General features: G+C 42.5%; 2 protein-coding genes across 3 annotated transcripts; both read left to right on the forward strand.

The window, feature by feature from the left end:
• Positions 1-7688: 7688 nt before the first annotated feature.
• Positions 7689-14384, forward strand: LOC4347061 (sugar transport protein 7). Its single transcript, XM_015757013.3, has 4 exons — positions 7689-8547; positions 12447-12766; positions 12855-13481; positions 13733-14384. Exons 1-4 carry the CDS (start codon positions 8403-8405, stop codon positions 14174-14176), a joined length of 1536 nt encoding a protein of 511 aa, XP_015612499.1. The 5' UTR covers positions 7689-8402; the 3' UTR covers positions 14177-14384.
• A 2931-nt stretch (positions 14385-17315) lies between these two features.
• LOC4347062 (endoribonuclease Dicer homolog 4-like) lies at positions 17316-22545 on the forward strand. Of its 2 annotated transcripts, XM_015755143.3 has the most exons (5): positions 17316-17461; positions 17547-17639; positions 17782-17980; positions 21089-21200; positions 22101-22545. In XM_015755143.3, exons 2-5 carry the CDS (start codon positions 17559-17561, stop codon positions 22249-22251), a joined length of 543 nt encoding a protein of 180 aa, XP_015610629.1. In that variant the 5' UTR covers positions 17316-17461; positions 17547-17558; the 3' UTR covers positions 22252-22545. The 2 variants fall into 2 exon arrangements, with proteins under 2 accessions (XP_015610629.1, XP_015610628.1); XM_015755142.3 differs by having other exon boundaries at positions 17547-17980.
• The last annotated feature ends 1072 nt before the right edge of the window (positions 22546-23617 follow it).

A 23617-nucleotide genomic window follows, 5' to 3' on the forward strand; every position in this document is an offset into this window, starting at 1 on the left:
GTTCAACTACTCAGCAAAACCGATGAAACCTTAGATAAATTTGAACTTTAGTTTGAGTATCTTTGACTTGTATGGTTAACTCAACGCTAGCCAGTTCGAATATAGAAATAGGAAGTATGGACAACTAAAACGAGAAAGCCATTAGTATATAATTAATGAAGTTCTAATTATTCTAAATTTGAAAAATAAATTTATCAAATACTTTAAAGCAAATTATTTTATATAAGAAATGAACCATTTAGACTTTCTATATTATTTTATATAGAAAGTTTGAAGACCGTGCTACTGAAAACCCAAATAAAAAAATATATATGGATGTATATCTATATTATAAAAATTGATAATGTTTTACCGGAATTTTAGTACGTCATCCATAACTAATTCGGTTTTTAGTTGGTTTTTTATAATCCATATGATCTATATATACCTAATCTATAACTAATATAAATATTCGTATTTTTCCGATCGTAACCTCATAGGTGCGGTGATTTTTTCGTCTCCCTCGTCTCCCCCAAATCCCAGTCGGAATTCCATCACCCCCACCCAAAAAAAACTCCCAATCGGAATTCAATCAATCACACAAATAAAATAAAATCGGAGGAAGCATTATACATACAAATATATTAAAAAAAATCAAAGGGGAGGTCGCCGTTGAGCCGCCGCCGCAGCTCCCCTCCTGCTGGATCCGGCGGAGGGGAGGGGCGCCGCCGCCGCTGGGACACCGGCGGGCCGCCGACGCCTCCTCGGGCGCCGCCGGTGGTGGGGGAGAACGCCGCCGCGCTGCCGGTGGTAGGGGAGGACGCGGCCACGCCGCCAGTGGTGGGGGAGACGCCATCGCTGCTCGCGGGGGGAGGGCGCCACCGCCGCCGCTTCTGCTGGGGGGCGCCCCCGCTGCCGCTGCTCGGGGGGAGGGCGCCACCGCCGCCGCCGCTCGGGGGCGCGGAGGGGAGGGCGGCGAAGTGAGATGGGAGGGAGGGAAATGAGCTAGGGTTTCGGCGGCTGAGGAGAGGGAGGGGGTTTTGTTTCCCCGATATCGACGCTCGGTCGTCCAATCAAAACCCTAGAGATCGGACGATCGGTGTCGTCCGGGCCAAAATCGGCCCAAGAGGGATCAAGAGTGAGGCCACTTTTCCGGCCCAAGCCCAGGTTGCGGCTTGGGAAGGGGAAGTGAGCCCGCGCGTGCACAAAAGGCCATGGGCCGACCGGCAAGGGCCGGAAATAAGTCTATTTTTGGTCCCTCGGGCCGAAAAAAAAAGAGAATAAGTTCATTTTTAGTGCTTATTTTTTCAGAAAATTACAATTATAGTTATTGAATGTGTTTATTTCGAAGCAAACCTAAAAGGAAGTATTTTCTTTCTTTTTCTAATTAAATAATTGTTAAATGATGTTTGTATTAATAAAATTAGCAATTAAGCTCTGAAAATTCCTATATAATTTCAAAGAGCGTAACTAATCATGGAGAATTTTAAAAAATAAATTTAACCATGTTATTTTATTTCTCACACTTGCTTTACTTGTAAATTTATTTAATTATACGCATACCTACTTAAAAACACCAAATATTTTAGCAAATTTGTATTTTAATTAATTACATATTTTTCTGATCTGTACGCTTCCCGTTGTAACATACGGGCACTTTTGCTAAACCAAACAAAACTTTTGGTCAATATACACACTCCGTAATCATCCGGTGCAACTCACGGTCATATTACTTCTGCTATTCTTTTGTCCATCTCCCTTTTTTTTTCCGTCTCGTTTTTTTCGCTAGTTTCCCGATCAGGCTTCGTCCGGTTTTTCTCATCGCCGTGTTTTAGTTGGTTTTTTTTATCGTTGTATTTTTTCTGTCCGTCCTTTTTTTAGGAGCAATGCTACACGTACTAAAATTTTCTTACTAAACTTTTACTAACAATCATCTCAAACGTTTGATTTAAGTAGATGGAAGTTACAAAAAATCTAGATGCACTCATAGCATGACACATCAGTGTTAGTAAGAATTTAGTAAGAAAAAGTTAGTATGTATAGCCTTTTCCTTTTTTTAGTCCGTCTGTTTTTTTATCACATTTTTTTTACGAACCTGGCGCTGTCATCGATCAGTTTCACTGTAAGTTTTCTCCTCCAGTTAATTGGAGAAATCGATTCCACACTTCTCTCTTATTTGTCTCCTCCAATTAATTACAAAAAATTTCTCATTTTTTTCCTTGCAATTTCACTTTCAATTGGACTTTAATTCACCGGATTTAATATCAGTCGCCGATGACAGCCGACAGGTCACCTTCCCCAACCATTTTTATCCCGAGTTTTATGGATTTACTTTGATTTTGAGGAAAAAAAAACAGAAAAGGGGATCGAGCGGATAAAAAAACCCTCACCTTCCCCAACCGTCCCGATTTTTATGGACATAAAAAGGGATCGAGCAGATAAAAAACCCACAGCAAATTTTGAGAGATAAAAAGGGCTATGCGAGGTGGTTCTGTGGTCCACTTGGCTAGGCCAAAGAGAATAATACAATTTCTTAATAGTTGTTATTTTACCAGTTGCAACTTGCAACGCACGGGCATAGTGTTAATCAGAAAAAAAAGGACCTAACATCACTCAATAACTCCCGTCTAAACGGTAGACTGAGCAGTGCCACTGCCAGTACGTCGCCGCGGACTTCACCGGTCATCATCAAGTACGTCGGCGCGGACTTCACCGGTCATTATCAAGTACGTCGCCGATCACAGCTAGCTCGCGCGCGACGACCAGCTCAATCTCCTCGTCGTCGTCGGAGCCGTGTCCCGTACTCCCGGCCGCTGTTACCATCGGCAATTCTCTCCCCGAGGCATGAGGCGCAGGGTTTACGATTCCGACGAAATCCGGTTGGATTTCGCGAAATTTCAACGTTCCGACGAGGCTCGAAAGTAGAAACCGTTTGAGATTTTGAGAAGTTTCATCTAAATTTAAATTGATAAAAAAGAAAAAATAAAATAAAATCTTATAAATACTATGGTATTCATAGAACTTATTCGGATATAAATTTTTGAAAAAAAATGATGTATTGTGTGTATTTACTAAAATTTACATCATGAAAAAAAAGAATTTCAGCAAATTACCTCTATTACAAATTAATGATTGAAATTTCGATGATTTCAATCGGAATTTCGCCAAAACCGACCGGTTTTCGAGAACTTGTCGGCAACTTAGGAAATTTGTATTTAAATTTTGGTTTATGAAATTTGTTCGGAATTTACCGGTTTTTCACCGGATTTCACGAAATTCTGAATTCGCCAACGCCCGAAATGGAAGGGTCTGTCGGAATCGTAAATCCTGAAGAGGAATCGTAAACCCTGACGAGGCATCGGTGGCTCATGCGCCGGCCAAGAGCTCAGCCAGTAGCTCCCCCCACGGCCCCACCTCTCTCTCGCGCGCGCGCTTCGCGCGGCGAGCACCGCACGTACGCCACCGGCCACCGCACGGTACGGCACGGCACACGTACGGCGAGACGACGTGGGCTACTGCGGCGTCTCCTCCGACAAGCTATAGCTCTCGCTCGCTCGGTTCAAGACGACGTGGGCTGCTTGCTAGTACTACCTACGGGGCCCCTGACCGCGACGCGCCGTACGCGCCGTGATGGAGCCAGTTCAGCTTTGCGAATTCGCGAAAATGGTGGGTATGATGGCCTGATGGGGAATGCTCGACCAGGAAACATAATTGATAAAGTCAAATGAGTGAAAGTTGCGTTGCATGTCGTAATCTTGAGTCATTGGTTATGCAGCTGTTCGTCAACTTTGGACGGAGATTCACAAATAGAATTCAATAATTTTTGTGTTTTTTTTATGCTATGTGAGTTTTTATTAGTTCGTATGTGCTTTTGTTTATTTAGGTGAGTTTTTATTAAGTTGGTGTAATAATTGGTTGTAACTCTTTGAGGAAAGGTCGGGATTATATTTCATTATCTAAAAAGGAAACATAATTGATTTTTTAAATTTTTTAGACCTTTTTATGTTCTAGTTTTATTAATAGACCATTACAAAAATTATTTCCAAATTTGCTAGCGAGAGCGGCGTGGCAAAATAACACTGTCACGCCAAGTATTGTTTTGCCACGTCAATTTGGCTGTCGTGGTAAAAAAGACGGAGATCTTGAAAATAAATTTTGGATCGTTTATTTTTAAAATTAAAAATTAAAAAGGTTCAAAAAAAATTCAACATAATTAGCATCGGCTAATTGGTGTGATAGCTAGATTACGACCGTGCAAAGGCGTCAGCGTGGTCGGGTTGGCCTCCGATTTGGCCATAGATTTATCGATTCAATCATGTCGTTTTTTTCGGTTTCCTGCTTTCCTTTGGTGTCTTCTAGATGACATATTGACACATGCTTTCGTGGGGGGTTAGACGAGATGAAGCGAGCGAGCCTAGCTCGATCTTCTCTGCATCATGCGGCGTCACCATGACGAACATGGCACAAGAGCATTAGCGTAGAGAACTTTTTACAGTACATGAGTACAATATTATATACTGGTAATATATAACCACTAGCGTTTGTGCTCTGAAATCTGAATGTAAGACTCTGCTTTCATATGGCTGGATGTACCATGGCATCGGTTTCAAGTGTGAATCAACAATCACAGAGGATCTAATCACGCTACTAGCTAGTCTCAAAACGTAAATTTTATCTCATGTCCCGTAAATAGTTTTCGTTCCAAAATATAAGAATTTCTAGTTCATTTAGCAAATATTATTGATAGATTAAAGTTTTTTTAGTCATTTCAGTTGTTGATTTTTGAATTTTGATTGTCTTGAATTTTTTTTCTAAGCATCTAGGAGGATACTGATATTAGGTTAAAGGATTGGCTTTGGAATCGTTGAATGAGCGCAAAAATGTTTTTGAACAGAGGGGATACGACTTGGCTGATCTCTCGGGAAGAAATTCCAACCGTAGAATTCACCTGCAGTTCGATGGAAATTCAGCAAATACGCGGAGATGTTCCGTTGCTTTCGCAATAATTTAGCACGTACAGATCATGAAGCTTCTGTGGAGTTTAGCTAGCTTTGTACCAACATCTCACGACTTGAGATGATCTGCACAAATTTAACTGCATCTCCTTTGATCGTCGACGGTTATGATGACATACAGTACAAAGTAGGTTTGGACCATTCTTGTTTTTAGGAACATTTCAGCAACCTTGGACTAGCTCACGATAGTCCCACTCTGGTTAATTTATACTCCCTCCGTTTCAAAATATTTGACACCGTTGACTTTTTAGTATGTGTTTGACCATTCATCTTATTCAAAAATTTTATGTAATTATTTATTATTTTCATATCATTTGATTGATTGTTAAATATACTTTCATGTACACATATAGTTTTACATATTTCATATTTTTTTTAATAAGACGAGCGGTCAAATATGTGCTAAAAAGTTAACGGTGTCAAATATTTTGAAACAGAGAGTATATGAAAACAAAGTCGTTTTCCCATTAGACGTTGTTATGAATAAATAATTAAAGGTTGCTTTAAGCAACTTTTTTAGAAGCATGTTAAAGGCAACAAGATTCTCATCCTGACGGAAGATAAAGGGGGATATCCTGAGATATCTTCAGCTCGCCAAATCTGAGCCAGAGACTCCAAGCACATGAATGGAAGGTTTAGTCGCAAAGCAGTCTTGCAGCCGCGACTAATCATCCACTCGGGGTTGCACGCATGATGCAATCATGCATGATTTGCAACTGCACTACTGAAAAAAATATCTGATTAGTCAAAGCTTAACTGCATGCTATGGTTTGCTTTCGGTGAGAAATAACCGACTGATTGAAGCTTTGCTCCAAAAACATAATTGCATCTGCATGCTGCACTACTACAGTTTTCTATGACAGTTTCTTGTAAGAGCAAGCTGCACATGCTAAGTTGATAACCGAGATGAGAGAACTCCACATGCTTACTGTTGCAAGCTATGCTCAAATGTATAAAATGGACAATTGGCCGCAAAAACAGGCCGGGCAAAGATACAATTTGCAATGCTACATGCATGGATTTGACCTTGCATAAACTAGTGATTCCAAAACGTGCCATGTCGGCCCAAAAACCGAGCACTTGCTAAATGCTAACTCCAGGTATGGCTACATGAGCTGTATAGAGCTTCAAATCAACTGATCAACAAGCAATCAAAGTATAATGTACAGACATATTCGGCAGATTAGAACAGATTTTGATCAGAGCTGACCCCATAGCCGCCAGCAAGCAATTTTTTTTTTGGGTGAACTAGTAGCTCTTAGCTAATCCCTACGTCCCAAAATATAAATATTTTTAGATTTCGACATAGTTTAACCAACAATCACATATTATGATAATTTGTTTAATTATAAATATAGTAACATCAATTTTATATGATTGATTTTTTTATATATATTTTTCTATTAATAGTCAAAATTAAAAATATTTGACTTGATACCATGCTAAAAATATTTATATATTTGCATTGGGTTTTACTTATCTCCTACTAGATCAATAGTTCAATACACCCTCCAGTCATAGAAGTATGTCAATTTAGATTATTCTTTTCAAAGTCAATGTAGCACTTAATTAGTTTGTATAAATCCAAAAATAGTTACCCAAGTGTAAGTACTATGAAAATTGTGGTCCAGAAATAGTTATACAATTTGCAGTACTATATATATATACACACACACACATATATATACATATATATATACACACACACAGTAAATTTGTTTGGTGCTCCATGGTGCCCAGGCACCATTGTTGAAATTGAGTATATACCCAATTCAAATGAGTATGAAACTTTTTCAATTACTTAGGTATTAACATTAACTACTTTACTAACTAGTTCAAAGTAAGTTTGAACTGAATTTGAACTTGTTTTTGTTAGATTTTGATTCTAGTTATATAGCATCCATACATATAATTAGTTAGGTATGTAATCATGGATTGTGAAATAAAGTTAAATTTGAGTTGTTTTGTTGATAGGTATAGGTATGAACCGAATTATATATGTATATGTGTGTGTGTGTGTGTGTGTGTGTGTGTGTATATATATATATATATATATATATATATATATATATATATATATATATATGTATGTATGTATGTATGTATGTATGTATGTATGTATGTATGTATGTATGTATGTATGTATGTATGTAAGTATGTAATTTTCAAACATCCAACTCCTATATCAGAACAATAATTACGGCCAAAGTTAGCATAATGGATTTTAGAATGGCATTCTTTTATCATCGGAAGTACTCTCTCCTTTTTATATTATAGGTTATTTTAATTTTTTTCTAGTTACATTGTTTTAAGTTGGACTAATTTTATAGATAAAAACAGTAGAATTTTCAACATAAAACAAACCTAATACCAAAGTATATTCATGGTTAGATTTAATGAAACTAATTTTGTGTTTTAGATATTGCTAATTTTTTTTATAAATTTGGTCAAATTTAAAATAGTTTGACAAAGAAAAAAGTCAAAGCGACTAATAATATGAAATAAAGGTAGTAGTAGATTAAAAAAAGGGATTTGCTAGAAAACTTTTGCAAGTTTTTGCCCTAAAAACTTTCATATTTGTGACCATCGGATCACATTGAGATTTGTGCATGAAGAGAACAAAATGCTAGAAAGAAATTTTTACACACGTCACGTGTAAGATTCCAATGCTAACTAACCAAATCATAGTTGAACACACAATATAATTATATTTCAATTATACTGTAGTTACATACTTACTACGTATATTTGAATTTTTTTCATTAAAAAACTTGGGGCAGTTTTTAGATACTCCCTTAAAAAAAATCTTGCCAAACTGGATCAACACCGGCCAAAGCTTACATTACTGCATGCCACAGAAACCCCCACATGCAGCGGCTGCTGATACTAATCAACAGTTCATCGCCGGTTGATTGCGCATAAAGGCTTCGCCCTTCGGTTGGCGCTACGCCACGGCCGCCGCTCTCTGCCCTGCTTCTGGCTCCCATCAAATTTATTGCTCACGCACGCACTTGTCCATATCCTAATCCTGATGATATCCAAGTTGGGCGCGGATGGGTCAACGTAACAGCATCCGTTGCTTCTTCTGTATTATTCAGTTGCCAAATGCCAGCCCATCCCTTGTGAATTTATAGTTGTAAACAAAAATCCCTTGTAAATTTATACACCTCCAAGCCTCCAACTTGAATCACCCTATCTGCATAGCATACTGAAAGCCGAAGCAGGGGGAAGGAGAGCGATCGGCAAAGTCGGTCAAAGGGAGAGTGACAGAGTGACAGTGTATAAGTAGTGGCTGGTTGGTTGGTTGCAGCACTGGTTCGGTGTGAGCGAGCGAGCGAGATAGCCATATCTTCGCTGTGCGTCGTCGTCGTCGCTGCGTGGTGAATTCTTGGGGAGGAGGAGGACGAGATGGCGGGAGGCGGCGTGGCGGCGCTGGGGGTGAAGAAGGAGCGGGCGGCGGAGTACAAGGGCCGCATGACGCTCGCCGTCGGCATGGCCTGCCTCGTCGCCGCCGTCGGCGGCGCCATCTTCGGCTACGACATCGGCATCTCCGGTACGTCACGTACACCACCCCCCATCACCTCCTAGCTCCTTTCGCATCGGCTGCTCGTCAGCCACCATGGGGGTCATTGGAGAAGACAACAACTTCTGTGTGGCTTTGTTCAACGAACATGTCCCGTGTCTTATCTTGCTAGCTCGCTAGCGGCCTAGCGCTGTACGCCGTGGCCCCCGTGGATTTTGGAGCCAAGTGCGGCTCGTGTTGGCCCCTTTCGCTCGCCAACACGCATACTCTCATGCCTTTTCGCAGTTTGTTTGCTTCTCCCGGCGATTATTTGTTCGCACATGGATGGAACGGGAGCGTAACACCTAGAGTTTCGCTTTGCGAGAGCCTTTTTTTTCTCCTCCCGATCAAAAGGTGGATTGGTTCATAGAGTAGTAGTTGAGATTCAATGGTGTGGCCTTTCTGAACTGACTAGCTAGGCGAATGATTGGGCGATTCGTGCAGCGTAGGCAGGCATTGTGCAGTGGTTTTGGGTTTGCATGATCCGTTGATGTGATCATTCCTGTAGCAGTAGAATTTGGAACAAATTCAGGGAAGCAGAAAAACTGGGAACCTTTTACACACGCAAAAGCTGCTTTTGACTACACTACTACACACGTGGCCGGAATCCCCACCGTATCTGTGTCCTCTTTCAGTTCAGAGTGATAGATATCGCGGTGTTGTGTTTTCGGTCAAGCTGTAATCATGTCGGAGAGATTTGCTTCGTACCAGCAAGAGCTGCAAATTGGAGGTTAGTATTAGGGTGTGTTTAGTACACGTTAAAATTAAAAGTTTGATTAAAATTTGAACGATGTAACGGAAAAGTTAAAAGTTTGTGTGTATAAAAAATTTTGATGTGATAAAATAATTGGAAATTTGAAGAATAAGTTTGGAACTAAACTCGTTCTTAGGCACTGAATTTTAGCAGCAGTTTCGTCGAAGGTACTACGCCTGGTACAACCGCGAGACCTTAGCGGCCGTACTGGCCTGATGAGTGGTGCTCTTGGAGTTCGATTCTTGTGGACGAGGGCGATTGCATCATCATATCCAACAATTAGGCGATCATTTCCTCGTGTGAGAACAAAACTATTTTTTTTTAAGAAAAAAAAGAGAACACCAGGCTGAATACACCATCCATAGAAGACCATTGACTTCACCAATAAAAGTTATAAAACAGCTTTGTTGCTTTATATTTGCATGACTTTATTATATTTAACAAACAATCAACTAGACCTTAGGCATTGTGAATGGTGATTGTTTATTCCCAAGTAGTAGGGGATACCAGACCAGCCGGTTTTCTAGCGTCAACATATTCAGATGAGACACCATATCTCCTCCACTTCACAAGACATCGCTTTAGCTAGGTGTATAATTATCTTTTTCATGCTAATCGAAGGAAGAATCATTTGTATGATGCTAATTTATTCAAGTGTTCTCATTTGCTGAAATGGGCCGTCTTTGATATTTTCATTTAGCTGTGTTTTTTTTGTCAGCGGTATGACTTTTAGTTTGTCTTCTTGTTTATTTTAATATGTTAGCATATGTTTTTCATGTTTTTCCATTGGTAGGGAACTACCACAATACAGTTTTTATTTTTTTAAAAAAAGATAGAGCAGTTCATTTTTTTCCCAAAAAAACACACTCAAACGGGCAAGTTAGTTGTAGCCAATCGGACCAACTTGTCTTCCTGCCCACACGCCTTTGTGATATGATGTCATGCCTGCTACAGTTGCTCTGGTGACGTGGACTGACAACGTGTCACCTCGTCTTGCCCTAGCCAATTACATTTGCATGACAAGTGGGTCCATGATGTCAGTAACGTTGAGAGAGGTAACGGAATTAATTGTAGCTTTGTGAATTGTGATAATTGTACTCTCTAACGTTGTAGCTATATAAAATTGCTTGCTAATGTTACTTGATAACTTTGATAACTAGTTGAAACCCCACGCGTTGCAGCGGGATATTTTGTTGAGATTGGTGGTTGGCTGGTTGCATTTGGTAAATTGAAGTTGTATAAAAATCCCTCACTATTGAATTGGGCCACGATCAAATTAGATGGGCCTCCTATCGTGAATGTGGTGTGCGATGGTTAGACTGTGTTTTTTCATCTAACGGTTCAAAGAAGATCAAATCTACTGATCCAACGACTGAGAATTAACGATGATGTGGCACATTGAGGTTTGAACTTTAGGATCTTAATTGCACTTAGTGGGTTATAACTTTATAGTAAGAAAGGATTTGGTTAATAAAGTTACAAGTTCATCATCTATCAATCATTTTTAACTAGCCAAAGTCATAACTTAATCAAAGCGGAGGAAGGAGCGAATTCCACATACACTACTCGACTCTTTTCCCTTATTTCTTGCTTTGTCATCAGTGACGGGTCATAAGTTACAACCCGTCAGAGATTAGTCATCAGTGACGGTCATGTAGTTACGACACGTCACTGATGACTCATCTGTGACGGGTGACAAGTTTTAACCCGTCAGAGATGACTTATATACCGGTCAAAGATGAGTTATATGTGACGGGTGTTTCACTCGTCATAGGTGATTTTGTCATCAGTGACCACTAATCACTGACCAAAGCCAAACCCGTCAAAGGTGAGGGTTTAGGCCCGTCAGAGATGACCTGGTCCGGCGTAGTGGATAGTGCAAGGAGGCAACGAAGCTTCTCCCTTCCCCTTCCTATTCCCTATCACGCCATCTCACTATGGCTGGGAGAAGTGATGCCTCCTTTCATTACCTTCCCCCGCAAACTGAGAAGAGGGGAACAAAGTCATGTAGTGTGCTTTGACAAGGTTATGACCTAGGCGATGCCCACGTGTTGAGTTGTTCTATCATCTTCTCGCCCACGTACTCGTATGATGTGGTATCTTGCTACAGTAGCTTTGGTGACATGGACTACCAATGTGTTGCCCTGTCTCGCCTAGCCAAGTTCTATTTGTATGGCAGGTGGGTCCATGACGTATAGTGTTGAGAGATAACAAGATTGTAGTTTTGTGATAGTTGTATTTGCTAACATGAGATTTACTCTGGTCCAACAAAAAGTATCTCGAGGTACCGGTACCTCACGGTATTGTAGTAGTCGGGCCTCGGCACGGCCTAGGCCCGGCCGTGACTGGGCCAAGAGTAGTCGGGCCGGTACGACCTGACCTACACACCGGGCCATGCCGTGCCAGCCCACGGGCCGCACATGACTCGGGCCGGCTCGAAGGCACGACAGCCCATCGTGCTTTTCCACAGAATAAGTCTAGTTTCCCTCCATCTTGGGCTGCGACATATATATAGCTAAAAAGTCTATTTTCCCTCCATCTTCTTTTGGCTGTGACATATAAATAGCTAAATAAGTCTATTTTAGGTCTCTATTCTTTGGACCATGACATTAATATGTCTATTTTTAGTCCCTATACTTTGTGTGCCGGGCCCGGCCTGCCGGCCCAGCGTGCCGGTGGGGAGGCCTAAGCACGTCCCGGCAGTTGGGGCGTGCCGTGCTTGGGCCGGGCCAAAATACCGTGCCGTGGGCCAAGCCTTCGGGCCTCGGGCCTTATGGCCATCTATACGCGGTATTAAATTGTTTCCAATCGTTAGATCTAACAATGTCCATCTTGTCCAGCTAGATCCAACGATTGGATACAATTTAGTACCGTGAAATACCGGTACCTCAAGATACTTTTTGTTAAACTGAAGTAAATCTTCCAAATTTTACAATACAAAATACCTCGAGGTAAAAAAAATTATGCTACCTCGAGGTAGCAATCGTTGGATGGTAAAATTACTCGAGAAGCTATGTTTGTACTGTCAGTTCTGAAGCTAGAGCATCGCATTCCATCAAAGATGCTAAAAAAAAATATCATGTTTCACCTGGAAATCACAGTTGAGCTCCGGCGATCTGACAAACGGTTGCTGCAGGGGGAGTGACGTCCATGGATCCGTTCCTCAAGAAGTTCTTCCCGGTGGTGTTCCGGAAGAAGAACGACGACGGCCAGAACAACTACTGCAAGTACGACAACCAGGGCCTCTCGGCGTTCACCTCCTCCCTCTACCTCGCCGGCCTCGTCTCCTCCCTTGCCGCCTCGCCGGTGACGAGGAACTACGGCCGCCGCGCCAGCATCGTCTGCGGCGGCCTCAGCTTCCTCGCCGGCGCCACGCTCAACGCCGCCGCCGTTAACCTCGTCATGCTCATCCTCGGCCGCATCCTGCTCGGCGTCGGCATCGGCTTCGGCAACCAGGTGCGATATATGCGACATCGATGAAATGAATCGAGTTCTTGTGCTTGCGTTGCTTTGATGCTAATGGTGTTTGTGCTTGGCGTCGCAGGCCGTGCCGCTGTACCTGTCGGAAATGGCGCCGGCGCACCTCCGCGGCGCGCTGAACATGATGTTCCAGCTGGCGACGACGCTGGGCATCTTCACGGCGAACATGATCAACTACGGGACGCAGCACATCAGGCCGTGGGGGTGGCGGCTCTCGCTGGGGCTCGCGGCGGCGCCGGCGCTGCTGATGACCGTCGGCGGGCTGCTCCTGCCGGAGACGCCCAACAGCCTGATCGAGCGCGGGCGCGTCGAGGAGGGCCGCCGCGTGCTGGAGCGCATCCGGGGCACCGCCGACGTGGACGCCGAGTTCACGGACATGGCGGAGGCGAGCGAGCTCGCCAACTCCATCGAGCACCCGTTCCGCAACATCCTGGAGCCGCGCAACCGGCCGCAGCTGGTGATGGCGGTGTGCATGCCGGCGTTCCAGATCCTGACGGGCATCAACTCCATCCTCTTCTACGCGCCCGTGCTGTTCCAGAGCATGGGCTTCGGCGGCAGCGCGTCGCTCTACTCCTCAGTCCTCACCGGCGCCGTCCTCTTCTCCTCCACCATCATCTCCATCTCCACCGTCGACCGCCTCGGCCGCCGCAAGCTCCTCATCAGCGGCGGCATCCAAATGATCATCTGCCAGGTATTCCCCGTTTCAGAAGTCAAACTACTTTAAATTTAATTAAGTTTATAGACAAATATAGTATTAATTTATAATACCAAATTAGTTTTATTAAATTAATAAATAAATATATTTTCTTAATAAATTTGTCTTGGGTTGAAAATGTTACTATTTTTTTCTACAAATTTAATCAAATTTAAAATAGTTTGACTTTAACCAAAGTCAAAATGTCTTGTATATCCTGATGAGTTTATTGGAAAACGCAATTGCAGGTGATAGTGGCGGTGATCTTGGGGGTGAAGTTCGGGACGGACAAGGAGCTGACGAGGAGCTACTCGATCGCGGTGGTGGTGGTGATCTGCCTGTTCGTGCTGGCGTTCGGGTGGTCGTGGGGGCCGCTGGGGTGGACGGTGCCGAGCGAGATCTTCCCGCTGGAGACGAGGTCGGCGGGGCAGAGCATCACGGTGGCGGTGAACCTCTTCTTCACCTTCGTCATCGCGCAGGCGTTCCTGTCCCTGCTCTGCGCGCTCAAGTTCGGCATCTTCCTCTTCTTCGCCGGGTGGATCACCGTCATGACCGTCTTCGTCCACGTCTTCCTGCCGGAGACCAAGGGCGTGCCCATCGAGGAGATGGTGCTCCTATGGAGGAAGCACTGGTTCTGGAAGAAGGTCATGCCCGACCTGCCGCTCGAGGACGGCGACAGTCATCACAAGTGAAAGAAATGTACTCTGAGATAGTATATGGGGGTTACAGTAGATGAGACATGACATGTAGGATGAGGAGATTAAGATTGATCATGTGCGGTAATGCATTCTGTGTGTATGTTAATTGAAGTTCATGGATCATGATGTCTGTTTGTCGTGGCAGAGAAGAGAAATATTGGAAACACAAAATTTTATACTACTCGATTATTAATTGTCTGAATCCTCGTGAAAATATTAGGGGTTGTTCAGATTGTAGCAAAAATAAACTTTACCAAATTTTAGCATGGCAAGTTTGACAATATTACCAAAATTTTAACAAAATTTACCAACATTTACCAAAAGTTGTCTGTTCAAATTTCTTATGTATTTATCAAAGTTTGGCAACAAACTAAATGTATATATTTTTTAGTAACTTAAAAAAAAGATATGATTGAAAATAGCATCAATCTTAATAGACCCATTGTGTACTCCCTCAAACATATATAAAAAAACAAATCTAGTACGAAATATTCGTTTAAATTCGTAATACTAAAATATGTTTTATACAAGGTTTGTTTTTTTTTCATACGAGATTTTTTTATGAGACGAGGGAATACATGCCCTAATATTTACTCGATCCTTTGCATCTACAGTCAAGTTAACTCAACTCGTCACAAGTTACTGGAGTATCTGCTAGTAGTATGAAGTAACCCTACAGTGTATTCCACCATGGCCATGAAAAGTATTCCCCTGTTTTATAAAAAATCCAATCATAAGTTTGATTATCTTAGGTTTGAATCAAACTTAGGATGTGACAGAGGGGATACGCTTGAAATCATGAATGCCTTCGTCTTTCTTGTGAGCAACCACAATGTGGTATAAAAGTAGGCATAGGTGCAGGGTGTGAGAGGCTAGGGATTGGTCTTTTATTTCTCTTGTAGGGCCTACTTCCTTCATCCCCAAAAGAACCAATTCCTGGCTATGAATCTGGACAAGTATATGTCCACATTCATAGCCAGAAATTAATTCTTTTTGGGACGGAGGGAGTACCTTATATGTTTATATTTTGCATTCACACATTGTGGCATATGTATTACTATCTCCGTCCTAAAATATAGCTAATTTTAGCACCGTAAACTAGGGGTAAGAAAAAGTGGTATTAGAGGTGGTCTGAACGGAAACTATTTTTATCCCTCGAGGGGATATCCCTTCGCTCTTTGCATGTCAGTTAAATAGTTATGAAATTTTTTTAAAAAAAATTAAAAGATGCATTGACATATAATATATCACTCAACAAATATGCAAGTTCAAATTCAACCTTTACATCTCGCAACGAAAAAAACAAATTTAACTGTGAATATACGTTAATTAACTCGCTGTAGTTTAATTTATTTTTTTCGTTGTGAGATATAGAAGTTGAATTTATATTTGCATGTTTGTGGGATGATATATCACATATTAATATATATCTTCTTAATTTTTTTTAATTATTTTTATAACTATTTGAATGACATACAAACAACGAAGGGATATTCCCTCGAGGGATCAAAATCCACTCCCTATTCCGAACCTATGCCAATTTTACCGTCGGTTTCTACATGTTTTACGACGCAAAGACTGAATCTCAACTATTATTTTCAGTTATTTCACACTGAAGTACTGGACAGTTCGACATGCTCTGTAGATGAGGTTGTGTACATAACATGATCCTTTTAATTTTAGTTCGACTTTCTCACTACCGTAGATTGGAGTTTTGAGGACCATATGGACCGGACTTTTCCCGGATCTGGCAACAAGACAGCCAATTTTGCATTTCGACGGGTTAAAACTTAAAGGGAAAATTGGAACCATGCCATTATAATTTTGTAAAATTTGAGATATGTCATCCTGACCCATATACAGCTTCACAATATGAACTGTGAATCCCATGGTGACATGTTCGTCGCGGAGACAATACAAACGGAGATCCTACCGTACTGGAGTATTCTTGTACACCACACTACAGTTCTATACATGGGTTCACGGTTCGATCCACTTGCACCGTAGTTTGTTCCTACTCTACTCTGCTTGACTCCTTGTCCCTCTCATTGCTCGAACTCGAAGCTATACCCATATAGCCGTCGGCGCCGCCGCGCCGGCGTGCTGCGCGGCGGCGAACCGGTCGTCATCACGCGCACGCTGCCGAGCGGCGTCCGCGAGACTCGAGCAGGAGCACGGGGATGGGCAGCTCGGAGGGATCCGGCGGGATCACGAACGATGGCCCCCCGTACAAGACGCGGGAGGTTTTCGGCTTCGTCGCCGGGGCTCGTCGCTGTCCCGCCGCCGCCACCGCCACCGCCACAGGCCGGGGAATCTTCGCCGCGGCGAGGGCGATGCGCTGCTCTGCAGCGACCGCAGGCTCCGCGCTATTCGCCGGCGAGATGCACTGCTCTGCCGCCGCCGCCACCGCAGGCTGGTCCATCTTCGTCGGCGTGACGCACTGCACTGGTGCCATCTCCGCCGGCGCGATGTACCGATCTGCTTCTGCTACAGGCTCAGCCTTCTTCGCCGGCGCGACGCGCTGCCCAGCCGCCGCAACAGGCTCGGCGTGCTCCTCCGCCGCCGCCGCCGCTGCACCGCACTGGTCCGCGGCGGGAGCCTCCACCGCCACCGCCGCACCGATCTCCGGCGCGAATCGGTCCCCGAGCTTCAGGATCACGACTTTCTCCATGGCGCGCATCTGCGACTGCGACTGCGACGGCCGCGGCGCGGCGGCGCGGTGAGAGTGGGACGACGACCCACGCCCGCGCGGCTGCCGCCCGTTCGCCCGTCCACCGCGGCGCGGCGGCCGCGCCAGCTTGGACGCACGCGTCGGGTGATCCGTAGCGGCGGCAGCTGCTGCTGCACACTGCACGCCGCCGCCGCCGCCGCGGAGGCAGTCAGTGGGCCGGAGCGTCAACACTGCAGCCATGGCGATGGCGACGCCGCGATCAACTCGGTGTTTAACTCGGCGTCGATCGCGAGAAGGCGGGAGACGATTTGAGCGGACGATGTGGCGGCAAATATATATAGCTTTTCGAGGCGGAATATACCTTCCCCGACTCGGATTTCGGACGGCGGAGAGGTGGGCCCGGATGAAGGCCCGGCCCATCACGGTCCACAAATTACGGCCCATAACTCGCTCTACTCTCTCGCTGTCCCGATCCAGGCCCGGCTTTGGCTGCTCGTCTTCCTCCGCCGCCCATCCGAAGAGTTGCCCACGCCGCGGCGGCGCCGGCGAGTCGGCGACGGCGACGAGCAAGCCCGGGCCGGAGAGCGCTGCTGCCGCCTCCAGACGAGGTATCTGCCTCAACCCGCCTGCTTCCGTCACTCCATCGCCCGGCCCCCTTCCGACTGCTCAGGTGGTTTTGCTCTGCATTGTTAGGGTTTTCTGGTCATGGCGACTCCCGTGAACCAGGATAGCATCACTCCGGTGAACACGTGGGAGGAGGATGAACTGGAGCTGGAAGAAGAGGAGGTAACAGCAAGCAGATGTGACCCCACAGGCCGCAGCCATGGCGTTGTTTAGAGTGGCATTGTTGTTTGGGTTTTCTTTATTATTTTCTTTTACTTCCTTATTAGGATCGAATCAGTGTCTAAATTCTTCCTGTTTCTGCAAGGGTTTGTTATGCAAGCGCAAAAGGGCTAAGTTTTCAGATTCCACTGTCCGACAGCAACAGGGGATTGAAGCTGCAGCCATGGATATGGTGATGGAGGAGGCTGCTGCTCTTTCACTCGGAGTTTCCGCTAGCAAGGAGCCTGTGCATGTGGCCACTGGTCGTGTCGAGCAGAGCAATTGTGGAGCAAAGCATGCCAATGGTATCTGAAATTTATTCTTTCGGAACAGTTCGCTAATCTGACTGTGATTTACAGTATAGTGCTAATATTTGAAGTTAGGGTGTAGGATATTTGCAGCCCCTTAATTAGGATATAGCACCTTGTAGGATGTGAAACACGCCAGGAAATAGCCTTTGCTCGTCTATGAATGCTGATTATTTGTTATGTAACACTTTACAGATATCTGATCTGTTGAATTAGTTTATTAGAGAAGTCAAGCTGGACACGGATTTGAGAATTGACATAAAGACAGATTAGCATGGTACTAGAACAATGTAGTCACTTAGTCATGGTCTCCTACAGATTAACCAACCAAATCCAAACAGTTAAGGATAGTTTGTTAGATCACAAAGACATCCTTGTTCATGTAATATATGAGTTTAAATGACCTCTATACATAATTTAGACAAGTGTGAACCTGTTCAAACTGTATTTTACTCTGAATTTGATATAATATGCATGCATGTTAGAATACTGAAATGCCATATGCATGGATCTATGAGAAAGGATAACGCAGAAGGTCACAAGATGCTAACTCATCATAGCATGGCTAAATTGTCCTTCACCTGCCCCCCCCCACCCCCCTCCTCCTTTTTTTTTTCTCTTTTGGTGTGTTTGTTACCCTGTACTAACTTTTCGGAAACCTAAGTCACGTCAAATGTGGAACTATGCCACGTTCTTCATCCCAGGAACACGGGAAAAATCTCGTCCCTGCCTTGTTAAACCCTAATAAAAGTAGTGTCCCTCGATCCCATTCCACGAACCATTGACCTTAGAACTTTGGTGACATTGCTTGAAACTTTCCATATTCAGATATATGCAAGTTGCTGCATTAACTACTAACCTTATGTATGAGTTGTGTTTGTAATTAGGAATTTTTTTATTACTCCCAAGTAATTCTAGCCCATCCATTCTAGAACATCCTATGGTTGTTATGACTATTACAATATAGGAGGTACTAATGTCATTATTTATCACAAAGGGAAATAAGACTTTTGGCAACATATTATAGAAAGAAATAAATGCTAAAACTATGCTGCATGCATGCTGGCTGTGTATATCCGTCTGTGGTTATAGAGTCCAGATTTCTATCCATTATCCAAAAAATTGTTGCACGCATGCATTCATGCAATCAATCCTCATACACTTTTTTCCCCTTAGGATTTAATCAGTGTCTCAATTCTTCCCCTTTCTGCAAGGGTTTGTTATGCAATGCTAAAATCATTCCATTTAATATTTCCCTTACTATAGAATCACAGCATATTTTTAAAAATATATTTTAATCACCATAAAATGATATTCCCTTGTATCAAATAATAACCGAGAAACATTTCAGGAAATTAAATTTAGTATAATATAAATTTGATTACTTCAAACATCCAGATAATTTACAGCATATTAGAAAACAGAGACACTGAATAAACTTGTTGAGAATAAATTTTTGGCAAAGCAAACTTGAGTTTCCAACAATATAACTTAGACCCAACCGATCAAATTCAAACATTATATCAACGTACATAAAACTTAAACATCAATGTCATAATTGGATATTTAACTTTGAATGTGAAAAGGGGTAAGTTTTCCGATTCCATAGTCCGACAGCAACATGGGATTGAAGCCGCAGCCATGGAGAAGGTGATGGAGGAGGCTGCTGCCCTTTCACTCGGAGTTTCCGCTAGCAATTGCAAGGAGCCTGTACATGGGGCCAATGGTCGTGTGGAGCAGAGCAATGGTGGAGCAAAGCATGCCAATGGCATGTGAAATTTACTAATCTAGGGCTGGACAAAAAGTTCGTTAGCTCGCTCGACTTGGCTCTTTGCGTTTTTGTAATGAGCCGAGCTGACGTTTCAGCTCGTTAGAGATAACGAGCCAGCTCGCTCGAGCCAGAGCAGCTCACGAACCAAACGAGCCAAGCTAGCAACGAAAGCCCTGCTAGTGGCAGTCCCCAGCATAGCAGCCCAAACCATCCCAGCAAAGTCCATCTGGCCATCTCTAGGAGTATCTTTGAGTCATAACCCTAAAACTCTACAATCCTAGCTATCCTCTCCCCACGCTGCCACCAACTTCTCTCACGGGCTCCCATCGACGACAATGCTGATGCATGGGCCCAATGGCAACGGCGCTGATGCATCACGCATGGACTGCAGCCGCATCATTTGAAGTAAACTATAAATTAATATTTTTAATATATATTTTAATCACCATAAACCAATATAACCTTATATCAAATAATAACCGAGAAATATTCCAGAAAATTAAATTTAGTATAATATAAATTTGATTACTTCAAAGATCCAGATAATTTACAGTATATTAGAAAACAGAAATACCAAGTAAACTTGTTGAGAATCAATTTTTGGCAAAGCAAACTTGACTTTCCAACAATATAACTTAGACCCAACCGATCAAATTCAAACATTATATCAACTTACATAAAACTTAAACATCAATGTCATAATTGGATAATTAATTTTGAATGTGTTTTCTATGTTGCATGCATGCTGGCTGTCTATATCCGTCTGTGGATATAGAGGCTGGATTTCTTTCCATTATCTTAAAAAAAAATGTTGCATACATGCATCCATGCAATTAATCCTCGTACACTTCTTGGGCACCTTAAAACAAGTCAATTAAAATGGATTAAACTGGCAATTAATCCTTGTACACTTTTTACCTCCTAGGGAAAAGCATGGGTGACTTCTAGGAGAGCCTCCAATTAATTTAGAGATCGATCTAACAGTTTGCTTTTGCAGATCCTTGATACATGGTATACTTTATTAGATTGAAGCCACTAAGTATACATTCTTGAGAAATAACATCCAAACTCCAAACACATGGATTTCTGGCTGATCAACACTACTGTATTGTAAATGGCAATCCAATTTTCTCCATGCTTGAAATCAAGAATCCTGAACTCTGGATCAAAATGTGATCTTTCATAAATAAACCAGGGCATAGAACAATTGGTTATGGCATTTAAAATGAGGAGACATCAGTAGATCATATAGATTATTGTTGTATCTTACATGATACAATATTTAAAGGAAAGCCGCTGATTTCAAAAGCTAATAATTTTGTTGAAATTTGCAGGGACTACAGATAATGAACCAGCAAGGTTGAGACTGCATAAAATCTGCTCTGCAACTCACTGGAAGGAACCATCATATGACTTTGAAGAACAAGGGCCTTCCCATCTTAAACTGTAAGTTTTTCTATTAACTGGTGAATTGTCAATGTTTTATTTTATGCATCACTGTGAATTACATTACTGTGAGTGTGATTAGCCAACCATATCAGCCTATCCTAGGTAAAGCAACTAGACCTTACCATTGTATGTCTCTTATAGAGTTCTCTGAGTACTTGTCATTATTAATCTTTTCTTCCATCTTGTTAACACGAGTAAAAGATGATAACACGATTACGAGTCTATTAGTTCATAATGGCACTGTACTTCATAGAAGTTTTTTTTCATGGTTTGGTTAAGAAACCGATGAATTCCACAAGTCAAAACTGGAACATGTCCATTGGCAAGGGGCAGCATTAAGCACATACCTAGTAGTACTCCAGTATTTCCAATTTATCTCTGCAATTCACAACGGTGAACTGGTGTTTTTACCTTAGATGTGAAAAAAGAAAGCGTCAAACCACCAATCTGTTTCAGAGCTCAACCAGCTATAGTATTTTCACTCTTTAACATGGTATATTTTGCTGAGAGATAGGTGTGCTTCATGCTGGGTTATGCATCATACTCAACATCCTACACACTTTATATTATTTTGGTAGCATGAAAAATAGCAAATTACCAGAATATCTTATTTCTGGATTGCTGTCCCATCTATGACTGAAATCCAGTGATGACTGAAATCTGGTGAGTGTCCACCATTTGACGTTTTTAGCTATTTTGAGATTCATTCATGACCCTTCCTAATATATCAGTGAGCTCGAATGTTATCTATCAGAATCAAGTGGATTCTTTCATTATCGTTTACCTTTAACCCTTGTAAGTATTTTTGTCCATTGATCGCTTGCGTATGCTAATACAATGGCTAGACTAATTTTAACACTTAATGTGGGCATTGCTAATGCTGTGAAAACTATGCAGGTTCACTTGCAAGGTGACTATCCATGTGGATACATTCACAACCACCATTGTGGAGTGCATCAGTGAACCTAATCGTTCCAAGAAAGCTGCCCAGGAACATGCTGCTCAAGGTGCATTGTGGTACCTCAAGATCTTTGGACACGCCAATTAATCTCAGACGCTCCAGGTAGTAACTTAAACGACTTCCAGGTAGCACAGTGCTAACCCAGTGTTCCTTTTCCACTCGCGTGTATTTCATCCACTACAGGGGCAGTGTTCTTTCTTAATCCAAGGTTGGATCAGTTGCTCCATGTACATATCCGAAATTCTTGCTCTACGTAGGTGTCATCTATCTAGTCCAGGAGAGTTCTATGTTATGTCGTACATGGCCACATGGGGTCCCTTTTTGTATATACTGCTACTACGTATTTACCACTTGGGCAGAGCCAGAAAGGCCTTTCTACTATGCTCTATACAATCAGTTAACTCTTTAGTAAATTTCACAAAGTCATAGGTATTATATGGTTCAAGTTACATAAAACCACAAGGTTTTTGACATATATAACCTCGGGTATTATGGGCATATGGTTTAAAACCATATTCCCATAATACCACACATTTGACCAATTACATAGTATCAAATTTACAACTTCAACTCATCATATACCAATTGTAGCTATCTAGGTTTAAGCATTTTTACTTTTCTATGGTAACAAATTAAAGTTGGATATCGGTGTGATTTTATGAAACATTTGGACCGTAATACCGGGAGTTACGTGTCACATCTGACATGTCAAAAACATGTGATTCCGTGTAACTTGGATCATAATACATGTGGTTTTGTGAAATTTACTCCCAACTCTTTTTGTCCAATGAGGCTATCCTATATTTGATTCATCCGTGTCTTGGTAATTTGCAAGAGCAAAACTCTGCAGCCAACCAAGTGTGTGATCTTCTACAACACCACGCAGGACAGATCAGGGTAGTTGGAGAAGATACATGTCCCACGTAGGCAGGTAGATCAAGTCAAATATCCACTACATTTTTCTCCAAAAAGATGTCACGAAACAAGTGTTTGGTCGCCATTGCACTAGGATGACCAGGTGGCAATCGACTGCTCGGTCACAATATGAGCTTGTCGTCAGCCGATGGCTAATTCAACCAGTATGACACCGTGGAAAAGTAGTTCTAGTATAGATAAAAGAAAACCAAGTTAACCTGTATCAAAGCATGAGCCTATTAGTGCCACGTAAACTTAAACAGTGAGGTGAAGAAGAGAAGAGGGGAGTGAAAGGGTGAGTCAAACAGTGAGCTGGTTTGTCTAAACCAACTACCACTCTATTTATAAGAGACACCATCTACCTATACTTCAAATACAATTTTCTTTTAAACTACTCATTTAATCTACGATCCGATTACACAATTATGTTCGTAACAATTAAATCTTTACGTCAAGATCTCACACGATTATATTTTGATGAAAAATCACAAATTACTTTTATGATATGTCTAAATTACTTTAGATTTCACTAAGTTAC

The sequence above is a fragment of the Oryza sativa genome, chromosome 9, assembly GCF_034140825.1.
Source record: "Oryza sativa Japonica Group chromosome 9, ASM3414082v1".
Taxonomy (NCBI): domain Eukaryota; kingdom Viridiplantae; phylum Streptophyta; class Magnoliopsida; order Poales; family Poaceae; genus Oryza; species Oryza sativa.